The 23,814-nt window shown below is 31.7% G+C and overlaps 1 protein-coding gene across 1 annotated transcript in view; it reads left to right on the top strand.

Moving 5' to 3' along the window:
* Window positions 1–9,852: 9,852 nt before the first annotated feature.
* The window catches only part of LOC101501819 (proteasome activator subunit 4-like), an 18,709-nt gene continuing 4,747 nt past the window's right edge, over window positions 9,853–23,814 (top strand). Inside the window, 28 exon segments of the mRNA XM_012715817.3 lie at window positions 9,853–10,053; window positions 10,055–10,147; window positions 11,125–11,227; window positions 11,322–11,434; window positions 11,825–11,947; window positions 12,188–12,289; window positions 12,378–12,543; window positions 14,163–14,279; window positions 14,384–14,451; window positions 14,551–14,652; window positions 14,734–14,950; window positions 15,304–15,540; window positions 15,628–15,755; window positions 15,883–16,000; window positions 16,344–16,568; window positions 16,658–16,813; window positions 17,952–18,028; window positions 18,138–18,343; window positions 18,682–18,895; window positions 18,996–19,075; window positions 19,173–19,290; window positions 19,381–19,551; window positions 21,545–21,713; window positions 21,799–21,842; window positions 21,937–21,979; window positions 22,056–22,207; window positions 22,405–22,499; window positions 22,639–23,541. Of these exon segments, the coding sequence (XP_012571271.1) occupies window positions 9,995–10,053; window positions 10,055–10,147; window positions 11,125–11,227; window positions 11,322–11,434; window positions 11,825–11,947; window positions 12,188–12,289; window positions 12,378–12,543; window positions 14,163–14,279; window positions 14,384–14,451; window positions 14,551–14,652; window positions 14,734–14,950; window positions 15,304–15,540; window positions 15,628–15,755; window positions 15,883–16,000; window positions 16,344–16,568; window positions 16,658–16,813; window positions 17,952–18,028; window positions 18,138–18,343; window positions 18,682–18,895; window positions 18,996–19,075; window positions 19,173–19,290; window positions 19,381–19,551; window positions 21,545–21,713; window positions 21,799–21,842; window positions 21,937–21,979; window positions 22,056–22,207; window positions 22,405–22,499; window positions 22,639–23,541 (4,399 nt within the window). The 5' untranslated portion in view covers window positions 9,853–9,994.

Below are 23,814 nucleotides of genomic sequence, written 5' to 3'. Positions count from 1 at the left end.
GATAAAATAAAGATTTGATATATTTACCATTTTGAATAGTTAGGTAGAAATTTTGGTAACAAATTTGTAATAAAAATAAAAGTTGGTTCAATATGCAAAAATAACTAAAATAAAGAATGACACGAAAAAAAAATAAAAAGATTTGTTTAAAAATTTAAAATACCTCTCATATAGTGTTGCCTATAGAATTAATTCGACTTTACAGATGTTGGGTGGGGCTATTTCTTTTCCCTTCATAAAAAAGCGTTTGGGTTAAAAACAGGAGGATTCTTGTTTGCGTTGAAAGGGATATTGGACATTGAAACTGTATTATTCTCAACATTATTTTTTGCATAAAAGAATGTAGATCTAGCTTGGCTAATGGTGGTAGAGCATAGTGTTAAATATGAAAAGTATATTCAGAATTTCTTAAATCAGAAGCATATGTTCCTATAGCCTCTCTTGCATCAAGTATCATATATATATCACGTAGCAGTCGCAGGTATCAAATATATGATGCTTTGGCCGTGTCAATTTAATGTGACATTCAAAAAAGTGAATGAAAAGAAAAGTTGAAGAAAGAAACACTATGCTCTTATAATAATGGATATCTTTTGTAACATAAAAGGCAATGAAGTGTCTCATTGCTCCAACTTTTAATGGCCTCCACGCATGCATCCCACTTTTCACTTTCCACTTTTATCAGCCTTACTTACACCACCCCTTTTAATTTTAATTAATTAAACTATTTAATGGCAAATGATTTATTAAGTTTAATTTGAATTTTTTTAATTAAATTTGATTTTTTCTTCTAGTCTTTTATACCCCCTAAACATCTAATATAAGAAGAAAAAAAAATACGATTTCCATATCATAATATGAATAAAAATATATAAATAAAAGTGAGATTATAATATTTTTTAAATTATATTTATTAAACATCAATGTATTCACTATTAGTATAAATGTAAAGTAGAATATATTTACTTAGAAGTGATAAAATTATATTAAATAGATAATACAATTGAGAAAATAATTTTTTTATTGGTCAATGTTAATAACTAATAATATTAATATTGTTAATATGTGTTGTGTATAGGAATCAAACTAGAGATCTATTTATCAATAAACTCTTTAACTTTTCCACCTCAATTTTGAATTGAAAATTAAAATAACTATTTAGATTAAGATATTTTTTTGGCTAAATTACATTCGTGGTCCCTTAACTTAATTTCAGGTAACGTTTAAGTCCTTTATCTTTTTTTTTTTTCTCGACTTGGTCCTTTATTTTAATTTTAAGTGACAATTTGATATTTTATGTTTTAAAATTTCAACAATGATATCCTTTTTTATACAAAAATTCAAAAAAAAAAATTCAATCAAAACTCATAAAATTAATTATATTCTTCAATATAATACAAATTTCATCAAATTCGTAACGCAAATCTTCAAATAAACTCATATTTTCATACTTTATTTGATATTTTTAGGAATAAAGGACTAAATCGGAAAAAAAAAAAAAGATAAATGACTAAAACGTTACTTGAAATTAAGTTAAGAGACCACAGATGTAATTTAGCCTATTTTTTTTATAGATAAATAACTCTTATTTAATCATCGTAGAATGAATACAATAATATTTTTGTCTCAAATATAAAAAAAAAATATATAATTTGTTTACACTCTATTTAATGATGTCTATTTAAAAATATAATTCAATTCATATATTTTTTTATTTTTCAATAATTCATTTATTTTCACGGAACAACTTCTCATGAAAGACACTTTTGAGGATAGAATTATATTCTTTATGACATCAAGAAGGTTAATTCCATTTGATTTTTTTTTTTAAATGTGAAGTTAATCTTTTGCATACAATAATTAAGACAAGAAAGTACTACCTATCATTAAATATATGACCATTAAGACAATATTTGTTCTTTAGTATAAGTCTTTTCAAATTGATTAATAGATAAATTTTTTTGAAAAAATATCCCTAATTAATTGATTACCTTTTAGTGTCATTTTCTTTTTGATAGGCCATTGGATTTTTAGCGTCATTTTCTTAATTAAAGGGTAAATTTAAAATACTCATTAATTAATTTATGAAATTTAGAATTATATATGATCTTAGACCACTTTCTTAAGAAATTTTATTGACCTTTCACATTGGTTATGACCTTATAATATTTATATATTCATTATTGGTGTAAAATATCATTTTTACATCGATTATAAGTTTATACTAATATAAATTACTTTTATATATTTATTCCATATATAATTCTCAATTAGATTTAATTACTATTTATTTTTTAGTTGAACTTTATATAATTAAAATTAGACTTTTGTGAGAATTAGAGAGTTAAAATCAAAAATATATTTTATTACAAAAAATCAATTATACAAAATGAACTGAACGATGACATTATTTAATTTTATATTTCATAGGATATCTTTATTATTGTTATTAGTTAGTTTTATGATTGTAATTAGTCGGTTTTAATTCTTGGGTTTAGCTGTGTTGTATTAGTTAGCCTGTTAATTAATAAGTCCATATGTGAGTAAGTTTTATTAGCTGGTATAAATACTTAATCTTTGGTTATTCTATGTAAATAAAATCACAAGGTAATTTCAGTAAATAACATGGTATCAGTTGTCAAATACCAATTTTTGTTATTCTCTTCTTCATTCTTTCCATTTTATGTTTCCTTTCCATGATTGACATACCTTCATCGTCGTTGTCGCCCCCTCCTCATTCCGATCCTCCTCATCCAAATTGAAACCATACCTTATCGCTTCAGATTTCTCTGCCTGAAAACGTTGCAATAATCTTGTTCTTTCTTGGCTTTATCACTCCATTTCCCCTGATATTGTTGGTAGCATTCTTTTGATTGATGACGCATCTGCTATTTGGCATGAACTCAAGAACCGATTTTTCTCAAGGTGATTTCGTCAGAAATTCTCAAATAACTTCATATTTTTCCACCATTAAACAAGGGGATTCCACGATCACGACTTTTTTTACAACTCTCTAGAAGCTCTCTGATGAACTTTTCAATTTTAGACCTATTCCTTCTTGCACTTCTTCCTCTAATGGTTGCTGCAACACGTTCAAGACGGTAACTCGGTATCGTGCTCATGACTTGATTCTTTATTTTTTACAAGGTCTTAATGACAATTACTCAAATGTTCGTTCTCAAATTCTTCTTCTTGATCCTCTCCCTCCCCTTACAAAAGTTTACTCGATGATTCTTCAACAAGAATGCAAATTACACATTGGTCTTTTGCCCGAACCAACAATTTTAGTTATTGATTCTCAAAATTCTTTTACTAAACCTTCCAATGGTAAACCTAAATCCACCTTTAAACCAAATTATGGAAAACCTCAAAACCCTAGATTGTGCACTAATTGCAAGAAAACCAATCATATTGTTGACAAATGCTTCTTTCTCCATGGTTTTCTTCCCTAGGTATCAAACCAAGAAAATCATTCATAATGTCAAATCTTTTCCTTGTGACTCTACTGAATCTCCCCACCCTTTCACCAAGGACCAAATTCAGGGGTTGCTAGCTCTCCTAACATCATTTACTTCCACAAGCACTCTCCAAGTTTCGAATCTGATTAGCAATCATCAAGTTCATTATGCATCTTCTGATATAGGTAAACAACAAGGTAATCTTTCTATTGTGTGGATTTTGGATTATGGTGCAACAAATCATTTTATTAATTCTTTATCTTTTTATTCAACTTACAAATATGTTCCACCAATTTTTGTCAAACTTCCTAATGGAAATTTTACTCAAGCTTCAATCGGTGGCATTGTTATTTTAAATGAATCCTTAATCTTACACAATGTTCTTTTTATATTCCTTTGTTTTCTTTCAATATTATTGATGTCAGTAAACTCATTTAGTTTACTCCATGTACTTTAACATTTTCTCACAATTCTTGTGTGATTTAGGATTTGAAAACTTTGAAGATGATTGTTAATGTTATCCTTAGGAATGAACTTTATGAATTTGTTCACCCTATATCTACTTCTAATGTTGTAGCAAACCATATTCCTTTTATCAATATTGTAGATAATATTTCCATAGTTTTTCCTTTAGACCATGTTTGGCATTATAGGCTCGATCATCCTTCTTCTACTTGTTATACCAATGTAGCTAAACAACATTCTTTTCTATCTTCTATTGATAAAGAATCATTATGTCCTAGTACAAGATCATAGAAAAGAATGTTCACATTTTTGGTGTCCTTTGCCTATCAATCATAACACTTCTGACTTATCTTGTGATATTAAAGGTGTTGATCCTTTCTCTTGTCCTACACAATTGTCTGACCATGAACATTCCCATGATTCTCCTAATTTTGATATGCATTTTGATATTTTTGATGTTACTTTAAATGATATTCCCAATGTTATGAATGAATTTGTTTTTGATATTGCTCCTTAATCTGTTGTATGAGCTTCTACTAGAGTAATAAATGATCCAAATTACTTACAAGATTATGAATGTAATATTGTTCCTACCCCTTGATCTTCCAATAATACTATTTCAAGTAATCCTCATTCCTTAAACCATTCTTTATCTTATGCCAATATCTCCATTGCATATAAATCTTATACACAAGGTGTTAAAGTTGATTGTCAAAGCTTTCTATGGACCAATAAATCCAGACTCTTGAACTTAATAAAACATAGGAAATAACTGGTTTACCTGATGATAAAGAACTTATTGGTTGTAAATGAATTTTTAAAACCAAACACAACTCTGATGGTAGTATTGAAAGGCACAAGACAAAAGACTTGTTGCTAAAGCATATACTCAATTGAAATGAGTAGATTATTTAGAAATATTTTCTCCTGTAATTAAAATACTGTTAGACTTGTTTTGGCTATTGCTACTATTAAACAAAGACATTTATATCAATTAAATGTCAACAATGTTTTTTTACACGGGGATCTCCATGAGAAGGTGTACATGCAAATTCCTCATAGTTTTACCCCTTCGAAACCAAATTTGGTTTGTAAATCGACTTGGTCGATTTACAGACGATTTAAAACAAACTAGTCAAAATTGGAATCATAAACTAACTTATGCTCTCTTATCTTTGAGATATACTCAATTTGTTTATGATTATTCCTTGTTTGTTAAATCCCATAATGCTCATTTCACTTTTTGTTGGTTTATGTAGATAATATCGTTCTCACTGGAAATGATTCACAAGAAATACAATATGTTAAGTGTTTTCTCCATTCTTAATTTAGACTCAAAGCCTTGGGCTTTTTCAAATATTTCCTTGGGCTTGAGGTTGCTCAATCATCAAAGGGCATTTCTCTTAATCAATGCAAATATGCTTTGGAACTCTTGGATGATATGGGACTTCTCAACTGCAAACCGGTTTCTACCCCCATGTTGCCCAATCTGAAGTTATCCAAGGATGATGGCAATCCTTTCCTGACAACAGGCTTTATCAAAGATTGATTGGTCGCTTGCTCTTCTTAACTAACACTAGGTCTGATCTTTGCTTCCATGTTCACAATCTCAACCAATACGTTTCCAACCCAATGCACTAACATTATCTTGTTGCAACTAAAATTATGCATTACATTGAAAGTTGCCCTGAAAATGGATTTAATTTTTCTTCTTCTTCTTTTTCTCCTTTCCAGTCGTCTGCTTTCAGTGATAGCGATTGGGCTGCCTGTCTCGATTCCAGAAAATCCACCACCGGTTTGATCGTCTTCCTTAGGTCTTCACTTATCTCATGGAAATCCAAAAAGCAAACTGTTATTTCTCATTCTTCGTCAGAAGCATAATACCGCGCTTTGGCACACACCACTTTTGAAATTCAATGGCTCTTATATATTCTTAAAGACCTTCATATTCCTGTTAAAATCCCTGTTTCAATTTTCTATGACAGCAATTCTGCAATACAAATTGCTCAAAATCCCATTTTTCATGAGCGCACAAAACACATAGAGCTGAATTGTCATTTGGTTCGTGATAAAATTCAAAATGGCACCGTCCATCTTATGTATGTTCCTTCTACTGCCCAACTTGCAAATATACATACAAAGGCGTTGCCTCCCTCTTCCTTTCATTATATTGTTTTCAAGTTCAACCTTATCGACTTCTATGGTTCGAGCTTACGCAGGGCTGATAACATTACTTAATTTTGTATTTCATATCTTTATTATTGTTATTAGTTAATTTTAATTATTGCGTTTGGTTGTTTTGTATTAATTAGTCTGTTAAGTGATAAGTCTATATACCAGGAAATTTTATTAGCTGGTATAAATATTTAGTCTTTGACTATTTTATAGATGAATAAAATCATAAGTTAATTTCAATAAACAACAATGAAAAAAAAAGTTGGTTGCATTTATTGCATCTCAACAACTTTTAGTAATTGGTCATGAAAATAATTTCTTGTAATGTCCCACATCTCTTACTAAGTTTTTGTAGAGCAACTTAATAAGTTAATATAACTATATATGAATATTTTAAGCTAAACCCCTATTTTACAAGTCGCGAAGAAAAAAATTCCATTTTAAACATAATTGGAAACTTTAATTGAGGTTTTAAAAATCTTTAAAAAATCTCATAAACAACTAGTTGTGCGTTGAATATTTTAAAAATAAAAGAATGTTTCACTGTTCACTAAAAAAGATAATTTATTTATTGATATAAAAAAAATTATTTTCATCGATATGAGTTAAAATAAAAATATTTTTTTTATTGTTTATTGCACGATTTTTAACTGAAGAATCTTTTAGCATAAAATATATTGTCTATTAAAATAATGTAGAAACACGTAATTTAGTAATTTGCAGCCGTTAAATTATAATTTCTTAATTTGAAAAACATTATTACAATCTTCTTGTTCCATAAGTTATCATGTCTTTTTCCTCAAGCAAGATGCATGCAAAATTTTCAAATGTTGGTATCAGATATAACTAAGATAAAAAACGTAGAGACGTGTATCCGAACATCTACAAATAGACTTATTTATATTTTGTTTCGTGTATGTTAAACCGCTTAAACCGTTGATTATGTGGTTTTGATTTGCATATTTGCAGGTTGACCCACAATTCATATAACTATAATTTTAAAATTTTAAAATAAAAAATAAGCATACTTTTGAATTAGTTAATAAAGTATGAATCTATTCATGCTTTTGTTATTATATATAAATTATATTTGATCATTTTTTTTACTCTTAAAATTGGTTTGGACTATTAAAGTTAGTATAATTTGTGGCTTTTTTCTTACTTAGTATATAAAGATGAGTTTTTTTAAAATTCTAATTTTTATTTTTTTATAAAAAAATGAATTTATTTTAATATTTTTGGTCTATAGATTTTCGCTACTCACTTTAATTTATAAAATTACAAAAAAGTAGTAAATATGTAAATGTGTTTGTAATTTAGATTAGTGATTAAAATATTACACGCAACAACACGGTGAAAATGACATATAGTACTCCTATAGCGGATCAATCCATATAAAAAGACCCTAAATCATAATTATATTTAAAAAATAGAAAAATAATCATGCACTGCCAATTATAACTTTCATAATTAAATAATCACTCTAAAATAACTATTCATTCAAAAACGTATTATTAAATTAATTTTACACTCACAGTAATTCAGTAAATAATAATTTTTAATTTTTTCATCTTACTCCATAATTATAATTTTCATCATTAATCAATCACCCACTCAATGGTGTATTTGCTGCAAATCTAAAATTGCATCTCACAAGACATGATCATTAAACTCTTAAAAAAATTTAAAATTCAATTTAAAATTTATAACAAATATGTCAAATTTTTAAATTATTTCAATTAGGTGGAGTATTTCTTTATGTTTTCTGTGTCAAACGTAGGTGGTGTGGTAGTATTCGTGAATCCAATTGTGTAAGGTTGTCATGGTTACACGAAGACCACTAAATCAAACACTAATTCTTTTCTTTTGGATCATCAGTTGTAAAAGAAATCCTTTTCTTTTTTCTTTTATCTTTCTTTTTTGGTACAAGAAATCCTTTTCTTTTTGTCCAAGCTATGAATATGAATACGAATGAATAAGACGAGAAACACTATACTCAGTCAAAAATTTAAAAAAAGAGAAACACTGTTCATATCTCCAACACTATATTTTGTAAAACAAAAAACATTTGTTATCTTATATCATAAATTTTAAAATTCAGTTATAAAAATAAACTAGTGCGATAAAATAATTATTGAACATTGTTAAGGGTGAGAATAGGTCTGATCAGACTTTGAAATACCTAAGTCTATCATATGATTAATTTTTTAAGTCTAAGTCTGATCTACGATCTATTATAGGGTTTTTATCCGGCCTGATATAATCTTTTTAAAAGTCTGGGCTAGTATGAAAGTCTATTTAAAAGTTTTATTCACATTAAAACATTTAAATGTTATATTTTACATTTTTTTTAAATAGGCTAAATTATAATCAAATTTAATAAAATAATAACTAACAATCTAGACTGCAACAACCTTCTAAGAAAATAAAAAAACAAAATGAATACATAATTAGTTCCTATACATGTATCAAACTAGATGCTCTATCCATACCAATTTATATGATGATCTATCTATATCACATGATGTTCTTCAGATACCAATACCATGTATCTATATATATTAAACAAAAAATGATTTTTCTAACAAAATAATTTTTTAAAAATGATTTTTGGTTTCAAAGAATAACTTTTTTTCCTGAAACAAACGCACTCATTATTATCTCTCAAACAAATAAGGAACGACTACTGAGTGATTGCCTAATTGAACGACTACGGAATATGGAACGACTACTGAATATGAAACTACTACTGAGTGATTGACTAATTGATATACTTTAAACTAGAAAATAATATTATTAATAAATAATAATAAAAATTAATATTAATAAATATATGTCAACCTGTCAGACCTAATAGAATTTTTTAAAAACATGAGTGTGACTTATTTAAATAAATAGACTTTAAAAATAACATGAACCTAACATTTTTATTAAATAGATCAGACCATAAGTAAAGCAAACCATATATCTTTAACGGACGGCATAGTTTATTTCCATCCCTAAACATCACTGCGTAAAGTAATTTTATATTCTACATGTCTCATTTTCTTTTTTGTTTAAATTATATATAAAACATTTTAAAATTATGGATTAAACCCACTCCTTATAAAATGAACCCCAATTTTTTCCTTCGAGTATATGGATTTGTTTTAAACTACCTTCTCCAATTACAATTTATTAGATTTTTTGATGTAAGAATCTCTTCTTAAAAATTATTTGGTGGATTTTTTTCCAGACAATTATCAATTATGTATGAAGAACATTTAATTGGAAGGAAATAAATCATCTTATCTTACTACAAAAAGTAGATAATATTATAATTTCCATGCATCAGCAATATAAATATTTTGAAACACACCTCTAACTTGACTTGTATACTTACTATATAAAATTTGTGGAGACTTTGACCAAAAAATAATTTGTGGAGACATACTTTGATTAGTTGGATTCATATAACTTGAATTTGACTCTGGTTAGAACATTTAAAAGGAGATAAATATAATTTTTTTTATAAGTGTTATTTAAACGTAAATATCTTATTTACATTGAACCAATGTTATCTTTCACTTTAATAGTAATTTAATTAACTATATTTCGATGATGCTAATAGTAATTTAATTTTTTGTTTGAGGCAAAGAGAAAAATAACAAGAGACTGCTATTTGTAATAATAACAACACTAATTAATAGTAATACTTTAATAATAATAAAATAATTTTCAGTTTCACACTCTCGTCTTCTCTCTCTTCGACTCTATTTACCTTTCTTGTTGAGAAAGTCCTCTAAATCTTCAATCCTCACCTACACATTATAAATTGACATTCACAGTTGTACAACAAATAACTACCAAATCCTCTCTGTTTTTCATTTTCTCACATTTCTTCCATATAAAAAGATATGCATCTCTATAATGCATGGTTGCCGCCACCTGTGGCGGCTCAAACCGCCGGAGAGAGACACACGCATCATCGCCGCCGTCAACTCTTCCTTCAATCACCACGATCCCGAATCCGTCTATTCAACTCTCAAATACATCTCTGTCCTTGACCTGTTAGTTCCATTTTCAACTCTCAATTTTCAATTTCACTTATCGCCTTTGTTAATCCTTGTTGATTTTCGTTTTCTTCAATTTAGTTTTTGTTATTTTGATTTCTCGTTGTTTTGTTTTTATAGTAGGGCTTAATTCACATAAATCTTTAATTTCTTTTCTACTGATTTTCCTTTTTTTTATTGGTTATCTGCTCCTTTTTAATTATTTTAGCTAGTGGTGCTCTCTCTAGAGGTAACTAACTGTTGGGAGATTTTATGTTTACACGAAAAAATTGCGATGTGATCGAATTTTAAGGTTTTTGTGAAGTGTTAGAGATGGAAGTTACTGAAACGGAATTGACTTCATGGTTTTATGCTTTTTATAGTCTGACTTTTCACTGTTTTGTAAACAAGTTGTAATTATGCAGATTACCTGACTGTGAAAATACTTTAGAGAGTGATGACTTGGTGTTGATTTTAATTGGTATTATTACATGTTTGATTCTACTTAATTATGAGAAAAGTAATGGCTTATGTTATGTGTATTGTTACATTCAATCACTTTTATTATTACCGGTGTTTATGTGTTAGTGTCGTGTCTGACTTCTGTCTTTGTGTCGGTGTTTCATAGCTTCTTTTATCAAAACTTCTCTCCAGTAGTTGTCAAAGAAAAGCTATTAATTTCTTTAAATAAGCAAATCCAAACACATTATGCTTATGACTGTTGTCAGGGTCACTTAACTGTGTTTGTAATAACATCATATCATATATTATGTATAAACAATTTTATTTGTTTCACTGTTTTGGTAGTTCTGTTATGTCATCACTAGTTTCAGTGTTTGTTATTCAGTGGGAGATTCTTATTAGTATCCACTGGCTTTTTATTGCATTCCAAATTGCATTATTAGTAGTGGACACGACATTTTTTTTGGGGTTCATCGCTGTATCTGGATGGAGTTGGTTGATGGAATGAAATCTAACTTCTTTGTGTTGTGCAGTTTCATAAAGGCAAAAAGTGACGTGTCTTTGGAAGATGTCCGCACCCTTATTATGATGGGTCTTGAACTATTTCACATGTCCCGTAATAAGCTTTATGCCCAGGTGCTGCATTTTGTCTTGGATGAGAAGTGGAGTTTTCTTGTTTTCATATGTCTTTTCATGCTCTTAAATGAATGTGTCATTTTTTGTTTATTAGGTTAGATGGGGAAATTTATTAGTCAGACTACTCAACAAGTATAGGAAAAAGATTGCGCTGACTATTGAATGGAGGCCTCTGTATGATACACTGATTAGCACTCATTTTACTAGGTAAGTTTTATACTGTCGATGCTGCAGCTTTAATTTGTTTTAAACTTAAAGTTATTCTGTGTTGTTTATAGTTGGTTGTGCCTAGCTCTGGAATTTGTGATTTCTTAGGCTTGTCAATGAAAACAAAGGAAACACAAAAGCAATCTTGATGAGTTAAAACTTGAATTAGATATTAAACACAATAGTTATCTTTGTTATAAACTTAACCTTTTCTTTTGATTTCCATGTTCTTTTCTTAATTTTAATTTTTTCATTTATCTTTAGACTGTAGTGTCTCTTGCTAAAAGCAAAATATGTAATTGAACATATATTGAACTATTTTATTCTGCGCTTCATATTAGATTCTGTACTTTTAGGCTGGTGATTCTGAGTTATATTATTGTTTTGCAGAAGTACAGGCCCAGAAGGTTGGAGAATAAGACAACGGCATTTTGAAACTATAACTTCACTTGTTCAGTCCTGCCGACGATTCTTCCCAACAGGTTCTGCCTTTGAGATATGGTCTGAGTTTAAGTGAGTGCTTTGACATTTTTTCTGCTCAATTTGAATTATCACCAGTTTTTCTTCTTATGCTTTTATTAATTTTGTACTTTCTATTGACACTGAGCTAAATGAAAGTCAATTGTCTATCTTTCCATTTAGTGTAATAATGCTGGACCTGTATTACGACTTTTACGATTTTCAACTTTCTGCTTTTGTTTTATTTATTTATTTATTAATTACTTTTCTTCGGATCAATGGATGAATTTTTAGATCTTTATTGCAAAACCCATGGCATAATTCATCCTTTGAAGGATCTGGGTTTGCCAGACTGTTTCTCCCAACAAATCGAGACAATCAGGCCTTTTATACACTGTAAGAAGCATAAATTTTTAGGAAACTTATTTTGTGTTATATCTGATTTGACTTCCTTTGGGATTAAGTTTTACAATGGAAATTGCAGTGATTGGATAACAGAGTGTATAGACTTGTGGGAATCTATACCAAATTGCCAATTCTGGAACAGCCAGTGGGCAGATGTCATAGCTCGTGTTGTAAAAAATTACCACAATGTTTACTGGGAAGGATTCTTGCCTTTGCTTTTTGCTAAATACCTAAATATGTTTGAGGTGAGCATATCAATTCTTCTAGTAATGTTAGGTCTTATGCACATTTTAATTTACAGATTAATTGAAAATGATCAGAAGTAGATACATGCTATATGTCTTATAGACGCTTCATTTAAAGATAATTTATTGTGCTTCTTTTTATCCCCTTTTTAAATACTTCCTCCGTTCCAAATTTATAGTCGTTTTAGCAAAAGTAAAAATCTGCAAATTAAGTGTTGCTTTGTCATTCGAATGCATCATTGATTATATCTTTCCAAATTTTGCCCTTATTTGATTATATACGAGACATGTAGTTTTTATTGCAACTTTTCACTAACCAGATACATTATCAAGCATGCATTTATTAATAAATAAGGTTAGTTTATTAAAACTATTATGTCCATTAGACAATTTATTGCTTACCTTAAAATTTGTATAGAAACCTTAAAGTACAGTTACTTTGGAATGGAGGGAGTAATATTTACAAACTTGTTTCTTAGTGCAACTGAGATTTCAGCTTTTGAACATTTAAAATATGTTTTTTTAACACGTTTTTGTAGTGATTAGTGAAACAATTAATTATATACAAGTGCTTAGTAGCGATTATCAAAAGAATGATGTTTATCTTAGAGGGTAATGTAATGCTAAATATTAGATATTTTCAACTAATTGATCACATATTCATACCTTATTTATTTTCTCTTTGGATAAATACACTGGATGTACCTGCTGCCCATCAATTCACGTTGCATCATGGGTTCTATTTTTCATTTTTTATTTTTCTTTTTACCACTCCTCTGGATACAAACAAGGAAACATCATCACCTCAATAGAAAATTTGACTCCCGGAAAGCTTCACCGTGCCGTAAGCTGGGAAACTAGCAATGTTGTACTAATGGTAGCAGATATTATTTTACCACAAGACCAGCATGGCCCTTATTAGTATCCGATCTCAACACCCCAAATTTAGAGAGCACCAAATTTAAGAACTCAAAGAGCAAAATACCATGCTTTGTGGAATTAACTTTTGACTGATAGACATCCAATCTTGACTTGCACAACCGATCAGCTCTTCTAATTCAGTGAGCTTTATGTTAATAAGTATTATGTGCTTCAAATGGTGCTGGAATTCACTGCCTTGGGAAGATAATTTTGATACGCTTTTAATGAAAAGTCTTGTATTAGGGCAGTTAGGGACTGATCCAGTTGATGGCTTGCAGGGACTGATTGAAGCTAACAAGAGGAGAGCAAATATAGTATATGGACAATTACAGTTTTATTGATTGAAGCTAATAAGAGGATAGCATATATAGTGTGCGTGTATATGTATTATTGATTTTTTCATTTATAGCATATATGCTATATAGTATAAGTAGATGGAGAATTACAGCTGCCCTTTAGGGATTTAAGACAAGAAAAAAAGCTGGAGACCTTATTAGTTTCATTTATAATATAGATAAAGTTTGTCCCCAAGGCATAGCTCAAGTAATTGAGCTGAGATACTCGCAGGAGTTTGAGAAGGAGGTCCAGAAACCCTGACTACTAACAACTATTTTTACCCAACAATATATATGTGTGTGTGTATATATAGTATAGATTTGGATTTTCCTTCATTTCATGCTTGCACTCATGAATTGCAGGTTCCTGTTGCAAATGGAAGTGGATCATATCCATTTTCACTGGATGTCCCAAGAAACACAAGGTTCTTGTTTTCCAATAGAACTTCCACCCCTGCAAAGGCTATAGCCAAGTCAATTGTAAGAAAATATGTTACTGCTTACTTTTGTGGGATTCTAACGTTTGAGCCATGTGGCTGGTTTCTTACTTTTAGTTAAGTGATCTTCTGTAATTGCAACTGCAGGTATACTTGCTAAAACCTGGTAGTTCCGCAAAACAGCACTTTGAGAAATTGGTCAACATTTTGGAACAGTTAGTTTACTTACACATCACTTGCAGTATTTAGCTTAATTAAGCTTGCCTTCTCTTCAATTCAATTCTTTCCTTTTTGTTACTGGCTTTTTTTCATAGATATTATCATCCCTCAAATGGCGGTCGATGGACTTACTCGCTGGAGCGGTTTTTGTTTCATTTGGTGATTCAATTTCAGAAGCGTCTACAGAATGAACAGTTGTACTGATCAATTATTATTTGTCATATATTCTGTTTCTTTCCTGCATCTGTTTTATGGAATTGAAAAAGTCTGTTCTACAGGAGCATAAATAATTGTAGACCCTCTGAACAGCATCTTGGAGAATCAGAGAGGGTTTTCTTTGTCAATACAGTGCTTAAGTTAATTGATCGTGGTCAATACAGCAAGAATGAGCATCTCTCCGAGACAGTTGCTGCAGCAACTTCTATATTGTCTTATGTGGAACCCTCATTGGTCCTACCATTTGTGGCATCGCGGTTTCAAATGGCCCTTGAGACGGTTAGTTGTGTTGTTTGAATTTATATCATGTGGAAGTGTTGTCAAATATCCGCTATAGCATAGAGGAATTTGAACAAATCGCTATTGCTTTACAATACGCTATTTAGTACAAAGTGTTGTCAAATAGCTCCTATTGCAGCGCTATAGCACTTTAGCATAGTGGAATTTGAACAAACTATTTTCTGCAATCCGCAATTGAGAACTTTGATATGTGGTGAGTGGCATGTCCAGAACATTATATTTTCTTCCTGGTAACATGTCTACTGAGGGATGGGATATTATTGTAACTCTTTAAACAGTATACTATATTATATTAATTTGTCTTTCTGACCGTATTCATTTTGCCTAGCCAGATGACTGCCACCCACCAGTTGAAAATTGCAGTTATGTCAGTGGCATTTGTTGGGCGTTCACTATTTTATACATCTGTATCAGCTTCCTCCATGAAACAAGTGGATGTTGGTGGTGGGGATGAAACATTCATTGATCTTGTGGGGGTTTCATTATCCAATGCATTACTTGGCATGGATGCTAACGACCCTCCAAAAACTTTAGCTACCATGCAATTAATTGGTTCCATATTTTCAAATGTGAGTTTCAACCTTTTAATATATTGAATAAACAGCTTGCTGGTACTAATATCGAGAAAGCTTAACCTCTCTACGGTGTAAATGCAGTTGGCTTTATTGGATGATAAAATTGATGACTTGTCATTTATGCCAATGATCCGCTTTTCTGAATGGCTGGATGAGTTCTTATGCCGTCTATTTTCCCTACTTCTACACTTAGAACCCAGCAGTGTTTTGTAAGTAATGGTTTCAAAGTCCCCTTTCTTGCATGTTTTTTATTTGGAAATGATGTTGTTTAAGTGGATTTTATGTAGGCTTGTTGTTAAGCTTTTATAACTGGATAACTAGTTTTTGGTATATTAGAAATGAAGGTCTGCACTCATCAGCTGCGTCAGGAACTTTTCTAGTTGATGATGGTCCATACTACTTCTGTGTTCTTGAAATTCTTCTTGGGAGGCTTTCAAAGTCACTATATAGTCAGGTAATTACGCATAAAATACTTGATAGGAATTTGCAATTCCTATCTAACAAGGATATGGAAATAAAGTTTATTCACCCATATAGTTTTATTGATAACTAAAATAAAAGATACACAGAGGACTCTAATCCCGTCTCACTAGAGTACTCTCTAGTTTACACAATAACCAAATAAATTCCTAAAAAAAGGTTAACTACCAGTATTTACAATGTTCCACCTTTTTTTGTAATACACCCTAGTAGTTCTATTACTAGCAATAGGATCGTTGGATCCCTGACAATGCTTGATACATACAGCTCTTTCGAAGCCAATATGTTGTCTTACACTTCACTGACATATCAAACAGGCTTTGAAGAAAATTTCCAAGTTTGTGAGGACAAATATTCTTCCTGGTGCTATTGCAGAGGTTGGACTGCTATGTTGTGCATGTGTTCACTCGAACCCGGAAGAAGCAGTTAGTCAACTTGTTGAGCCAATATTAGTGTCTGTAATGTCCTCTTTGAAAGGAACACCAGGTACTGGATTTGGAGGAGGTGGGACTTTTGATGCTTCTGCTTCTGCTTCAACCAAGGTACCTGATTTTGGTTAGTTGTGATTGTGATACTCTTTCACTGAATGTTCCTCTGGATTCTCTGGAAAGCTGAGACTTCTCTACTTCAGGTTAGGTCCACAATTTCACCTGCTCTTGAGGCTGCAATTGACTATCAACTAAAGATATTATCAGTTGGCATCACATATGGAGGTCCAGCACTCCTCCGCTACAAGGATCAATTGAAAGAAGTTATCTTCTTGGCTTTTGACTCACCATCTTGGAAGGTCTTATTCTTCCCCGTGCACTTGATCTGTTTCTTCAAATAAAATGATTATATTCTTGTTAGAATATTATTATAAAATATCTTATAATATTTGACAATATAATATAATAGAGTATCTCAAGTTATCTCTTACGATTTGTTTTCATTTTACTTATTATTGTTATGATTAGTTTTCTAATTTCTAGTTTGTTAAGATTGTGTCTATGTATCCCTGTAAATAAAGGTTAGTGTTTAGCCTTTTGTATCAAGTCAATATCAATCATATTTCATTATAGTTGTATTATATTTCTTATTATTTCTCCTCTTTTCATCTAAAATCCAGTACATTCAACATGGTTTCTAGCAGTGTTGTAATATTTCCGCCATAGCGTTATAGCATGGCGGATTTTGTGCTAGCCTTGACTCAGGCTGCGGCACCTATTATATCCACCATATTTCTGCCATAAGCCCCAATGCTATGTTTATATGGTGGATTTTTGGTAAACTGCCATAATCCACCATTAATAACACTGGTATCTAAAGCCTGGTTTGATTCTCCTTGATCTATCTTGCTATTATTCCGCTTCCGAGTTCCCAAAAAGGTTGGAAATATAATAATAATAGTTTTCTCTTTTCTGACGTGTTTCCATTACCCGTCATTGTCACTTGCTGCCACCTGCTGTTATCGGACACTTTTTGCGGCGAGTTTTCTGATGTTACCACTTCCGTTGTATGCAGAATCTCTTGATATACGCAGTCCCAAAATTTTCAACCCCAGAAACGGCCCCATGTGCCCTGATGTGCCTCCACCGTCTGTTGTGTTAGAATATTATAAAATATCTTTTATATTATACTAGAGTATCTCAAATTATCTCTTAAGATTAGTTTTCATATAGCTTATTGTCATGCTTTGTTTCCTAATTTCCCTATTTAGTTAAGATTGAGTATATTATCTGTAAATAGGAATTAGTGTTTATCCTTTTGTATCAACTCAATATCAACTATATTTCCCTATACTTATATTTCATATTATTTCTTTCTTTTTTTATTTCTAAAATCCCATAACTTTAAACAATTCTCTTTCTAATAAACATGAATTTGGTGCTGAGTTGTAGACCAATGGTTCTATGTCTATATTTGATTGTTACTTTCAATGACAGATTAATGGTGCTGCTGATCATCTTCTTCGGTCCCTTCTTGGAAGTCAGATTCATTATTATCCAATAGACCAATATAAGTATGTATAAGAAGGGTTGCATATATTTGACTACGTTTATTAAGTATTTTCCCCCTGATTCTGTAGCTGTATGTCTTGGGTGACATAAACACATTTTGTGGTTTTCTAGGTGTGTTCTCAGTCACCCTGACGCTGTTGCTCTAGAAGAGTGGATTAGCACGAAAGATTTTTCCACTGATGAAAGGTTGACCCCAAAGTGGCATATTCCTTCTGATGAAGAAATTCATTTTGCAAATGATCTTTTAGATATTCACTTTAAGTCTGCTTTGGATGATCTGTTGAAAATATGCCAAACTAAAATTCATGCTGATCAAGGTATAACAGATAAGCATTTCGTAGTTAATTAGTTTTCCTGTCATCATTAGCAAGATTTATTTTTGACAACGAAGACTAGTATTAATTAATAATTATGAATATCTCTTGAAATTATCTATGTTTTGTATTTTTTTCTTCTGATAAGCTCTATGTTTTGTATGTTGATACTGATTATTCTGATTTCTTGGAGTTTTTCTCTTTTTCTGATATAATAATTTGTTTATCATAAGACATATTTGGATGATAGGGTTCCCTGAAGGATGTTCCTATAGGATAACAGTAACTTGTATGCTCTTCTAACTGTTATATTATTATATTGAATTTAATTTTCCATGCAGGAGATGAGAAAGAGCACTTGAAAGTGACTCTTTTACGTATTGAATCATCACTGCAAGGACTTTTCTCTTGCTTGCCGGATTTTGTCCCAACCTCTAGGAATGGAATTGTTGAAGATCCAAACCATACATTTCTAATTGCTGGGGCAACAGGCTGTACTGTTGGAACTACTGCTCTGAGAGAAAAAGCTGCTGAGATTGTACATACAGCCTGCAAGTAAGGGTCACATTTACTGCTACTTTGGTCATCATTCCTTTAACTTATGTGCATGTGGTTTTCCATAAATCCTGTAATCCCATTAATCTCTGTTTAACAGATATGTCCTCGAGAAAAAATCTGATGACAGCATCCTGTTGATACTCATTATTCGTATTATTGACGCTTTGGGAAATTATGGTATTCAGCTCTCCGTCGAAATAAGTTTTGGCATATTACTCCAAATTCTGTTTGTATATGCACATTCTAACTAAATCTGTTCCCTTTTCGTACACAGGAAGTTTGGAGTATGATGAGTGGTCTAGTCACAGGCAGTCTTGGAAGTTGGAATCTGCTGCCATAATAGAACCCCCAATTAATTTTATTGTGTCATCTCATTCTAAAGGAAAGAAAAGGTACTAATAGTTTGACTGCTCTTCAATCTTAAACGCAAGAACAGTGTGCAAAGAACTTTTTGATAAGACTGAGTGTTTTTGCCATATCAGACCTAGGTGGGCTCTCATTGACAAGGCATTCATGCACAATACCTGGAGGTCTTCACAAGCATCCTATCATCTTTATCGTGCAAGTGGGAATTACGGTCCATCTGAACACGTGACTATTTTGATGGATGATTTATTGAGTCTCTCTTTGTATAGTTATGAAACTGTCCGCCTGTAAGTGATTGAGAAATTCATAGCTAAAATTTTTGATAGATATAGTCCAATAATAGACGCCTCATATTTTAATACTTAGGTAGAACTGCTTACATTGCCTGTTAAGTCAACCACCAATTTTTTCAGTAATGAAATCTGTTGAAGTTGTTGGATTTTAGAGAAAATGAGGAGAGAAAATAATAAGGGTTTGAATATTATTGATGATAGCTTAATGCTGACTTTATTACAAAAGATTCAATATTAATCTCTATTTATAGAGAAACATAGACTCAATCCTAAATAAGGAATAAATCATAATAATAATAATGAGAGATATTCTAAGATATCACTATGATTATAAATTGATACTAATAAATAATTTAAGATACTCTAATATAATATAAAAGATATTATAAGATATTTTCTAATATTCTAACACTCCCCCTCAAGCTAAACTTACTAAGCTTTAGCTTGCTACAAGAAAACAATGTTTTACTCTGCAAAATAATAAAAAGGATGAAAAAGCAACTCAGGGATGCAGGTGAAGTCGGAGAGAATTGCTATAAATGTAGCCTAGCCAGATAGCTGATATGATCATCAGTCTGAGAGAAATTCATGGCAAGCAATTGAACAAAGCAAGATCCGTTCTTCTAAAAATTGCATTTGGAAGCTTCAAACCAATAATATTGGAGAGGCGTGCTTCAAGGAGAGAAAGACAAGGCCAGTACATCTGGGACAAAGATCGGGCCGGTGCATCTGGGACAAATTGCCATGCTAAAGTGTGAGTCATAAAAATAAAAGACATTGTCAGAATGACCATCAATGGAAAAAGAAGTCATCACTAATATGATTCATCTGTGGGAAAAGGGACACCACCGGAATGATTGTCGGTGGGAATAGAAGCCACTGTTATAATCTATTAGTAAGAACAAAATTGTATGACAAACACCAAAGAGGAAGCAGCGCGACTCTAATGAAACAAAGTCATGATCGATCATAGGAGTGAGAAAATGCATCCAAAACAGGAGAGACAATAGTTGTTTCGGAAAACTTGCTGGAAAACTTTTCCAGCAGCGACAGTAGATGGAAAGCAGCAGGAGACGGCGGATCTTGAAGGTAGTAGGTGTAACCGTAGGCCGAAACTAGAATACGAGGGCAGATTTGAAATCGCGAGGTTGAAGCGTGATTGACTGACCAAGCAGCAACTGAGAGGCGTCAAAATGCGCCAACATGTTAGAAAAGAGAAACTATAATTATATTCCCTAATTGTTGGGAACTTGGCAGCGGAATAGAGGCGAGATCGTTCAAGGAGGATCGAAATAGGCTCTAGATACCATGTTGAAGTTGTGGGATTTTAGAGAAAATGAGGAGAGAAAATAATAAGGGTTTGAATATTATTGATAATAGCTTAATGCTGACTTTATTACAAAAGACTCAATATTAATCTCTATTTATAGAGAAAGATAGACTCAATCCTAAATAAGGAATAAATCATAATAATAATAATGAGAGATATTCTAAGATATCACTATGATTATAAGTTGATCATAGAAAATAACTCAAGATACTCTAATATAATATAAAAGATATTATAAGATATTTTCTAATATTCTAACAAAACCAATATATTTTGAAAGTTGGAACCCACCAGTCGGAATCGTTATACGGTGATTGTTCTTATCATATCTATTCCTCCTCATGTTTATTTCCTTCTCCAGTGAAACTTATGTTCTTCCAAAAAAGAAAGAATAATAGCTCATATTATTGTATCAATAATGTTGGCAATGGCATCATGCATGATGCATCAATGTAAATTTCAAACTGTGTTTGCTTCTTTGAGGTTTCATTTGTTATAGAAGTTAAGTTTGATATATATTAAATGGTCTATAAATGTTTATCTTGATTCTCTTTCCGTTTGGATGTCAGCTAATGTCTCATCCAATAATTAAATATGCTTTAGTGAATACAACTACTGTGCTGTTTTATGCCCGATTAAAACTCTTTTATGATCCAGGCTTGCAGGGAAAGCTTTAGTGAAGCTGATCAAGAGATGGCCATCTATGATTTCTAAATGTGTCATCACTCTTACCAATAACTTGCAGGACCCCAATGCCAAGGAGTATGCAGTCTTGGGTTCTTGTTCAGTCCTTGCCTCACAAACAGTTCTCAAGCATTTGACAATGGTGATCATCAAGGATGACGTTCTTAAATATTTTTTTATGGACAGTTAATATTTTTATTTCTCTTACCCGTTTTCTTTAATTCTAGGATCAAAAGTCATTCTCTTCATTTATCTTGTCAATTCTTTCAAGGTAATTTCATTTTCTCTGTTTAGCCTTTTAGATAAAAATCATTGTACCTTGTGTAACATCAGAGAATAATACTTTCCTTGTTTCTTCTTTGAAGTTCTCATCACGAATCCTTGAAATCTCAGAAAGCAATTAATGAGGTAAGCTTCCCTTCATCAGATTATTGCAATTTTATTATGTGTTTTTTTTTGTTTAACAGTTCCTTGCTTCCAACAGCTTTTTGTGAAGTACAACATCCAATTTTCTGGAGTATCTAGAAGCTTTTTCAGGATATCAGACAAAGACAATCATAATGGTGGACTAGGTTTTTCCGATTTGGTTTCTCAGATTGGTTCCATGAGTTTTGATTCTACTGGCTTGCATTGGCGGTAAATATTGTTTGACTTTCATGATAAATGAGTTTGCTCTTCTGTATATTTGTTTTCTGCCTATCAGCTGCTTCCTTTTCATCTATTTCAGTTTTTACATGCTGCCTCACAATTTGTTAACTAGTTTCAGCTTTCTGTTCAGAACTTGTGATTCTTGCACATCTAAAATGTTGACCTTAAAGTTTTGGTTTTTTCAGGTATAATTTGATGGCTAACAGAGTTCTACTCCTACTGGCTTTGGCATCTCGGAACCATCCAAATTCATCATCTAAAATCCTGAGCGAAGCTGCTGGTTTGTATAGCTTCTTGTTTGCTTCTGGATCTTTTGTTTTTCATTTTATTTGTTTGGGTTCCTTTTGCACATTCGAAGTCAGTATTACTGCACTTTTTTATGCACTTTCTTTATGCTATTCATGTTGTTTCTTATTTAGGACACTTCTTGAAGAATTTAAAAAGTCAACTTCCTCAGACAAGGATACTTGCTATTTCGGCTTTGAATACATTGTTAAAGGAATCACCTTATAAGCTGTCTCCTGGTGAGAAGTCTGACGTACTTGAGGATTTGAAGGGCCATGTGAAGTCGTCCCTTGAAGGAACTTTAACCCAAACTTTTCAGGAAGATGGTTTCTTCAATGATACACTCACTAGTCTTTCTCATGTTCATATAATAACTGATAACGAAACTGCTTCAAGAGGAAATCACGGAGATTCCAGTATCCAAAGCCTAGCAGACAAATCCATAACCCGTTTTTATTTTGAATTTTCGGCTTCATGGCCACGTACACCAAGTTGGATATCCTTTTTAGGAAGTGATACATTCTACTCAAGTTTTGCTCGTATTTTCAAGCGGCTAGTACAAGAATGTGGCATGCCTGTAGTGTTGGCTCTGAAAGGTGCAGTTGATGAGTTTACAGTTGCCAAGGAGAGGTCTAAACAATGTGTAGCTGCAGAAGCACTGGCAGGTGTGTTACATTCTGATATCGACGGTCTATCAGAAGCATGGGAAAGCTGGCTGATGCTCCAGTTGAAGAATATAATTTTAGCACAATCTGTTGAATCAGTTCCTGAGTGGTCCTCTTGCATAAGATATGCAGTTACTGGTAAAGGAAAGTATGGAACAAGAGTTCCTCTTTTGAGACAGAAAATTTTGGATTCCTTGATGACTCCTTTACCTCCAACAGTAGCTACCACTGTAACAGCCAAGCGATATGCTTTTCTGGCTGCTGCACTTATAGAAATATCCCCACAGAAAATGCCAGTAGGTGAAATACAGCTCCACAATACGCTTCTGAAGGAAGTTCTTGGTAACATGTGCCACTCGTCAGCCCAAGTAAGTATTCCCTGTCATTTTATTTATTTAATCAATCATGTATTTAAACTCTCCTTTTGTATACACTGTCACATTTTAATATTCACAGTTTTTGGAAATTCAGTCTTTTATACTGCTTGTTAATAATCTCGTCCATGTCAAATTCGACGAGTGAAAAACTAGCCTCAAGAGTAAATAAATTTGCAACATCTAATCAGAAGACTTACATTGTCAACTGAATCCTTGGCCTCCATATTTGGTTCAAAGTAGTTCACATGTCAAGTGATAAATATCTACC

This window comes from Cicer arietinum, chromosome 5 (assembly GCF_000331145.2).
Source record: "Cicer arietinum cultivar CDC Frontier isolate Library 1 chromosome 5, Cicar.CDCFrontier_v2.0, whole genome shotgun sequence".
NCBI classification, from domain to species: Eukaryota; Viridiplantae; Streptophyta; class Magnoliopsida; order Fabales; family Fabaceae; genus Cicer; species Cicer arietinum.
The sequence above is the reverse complement of the archived record's forward strand: the minus strand, read 5'-3'. Positions and strand labels throughout refer to the sequence as shown.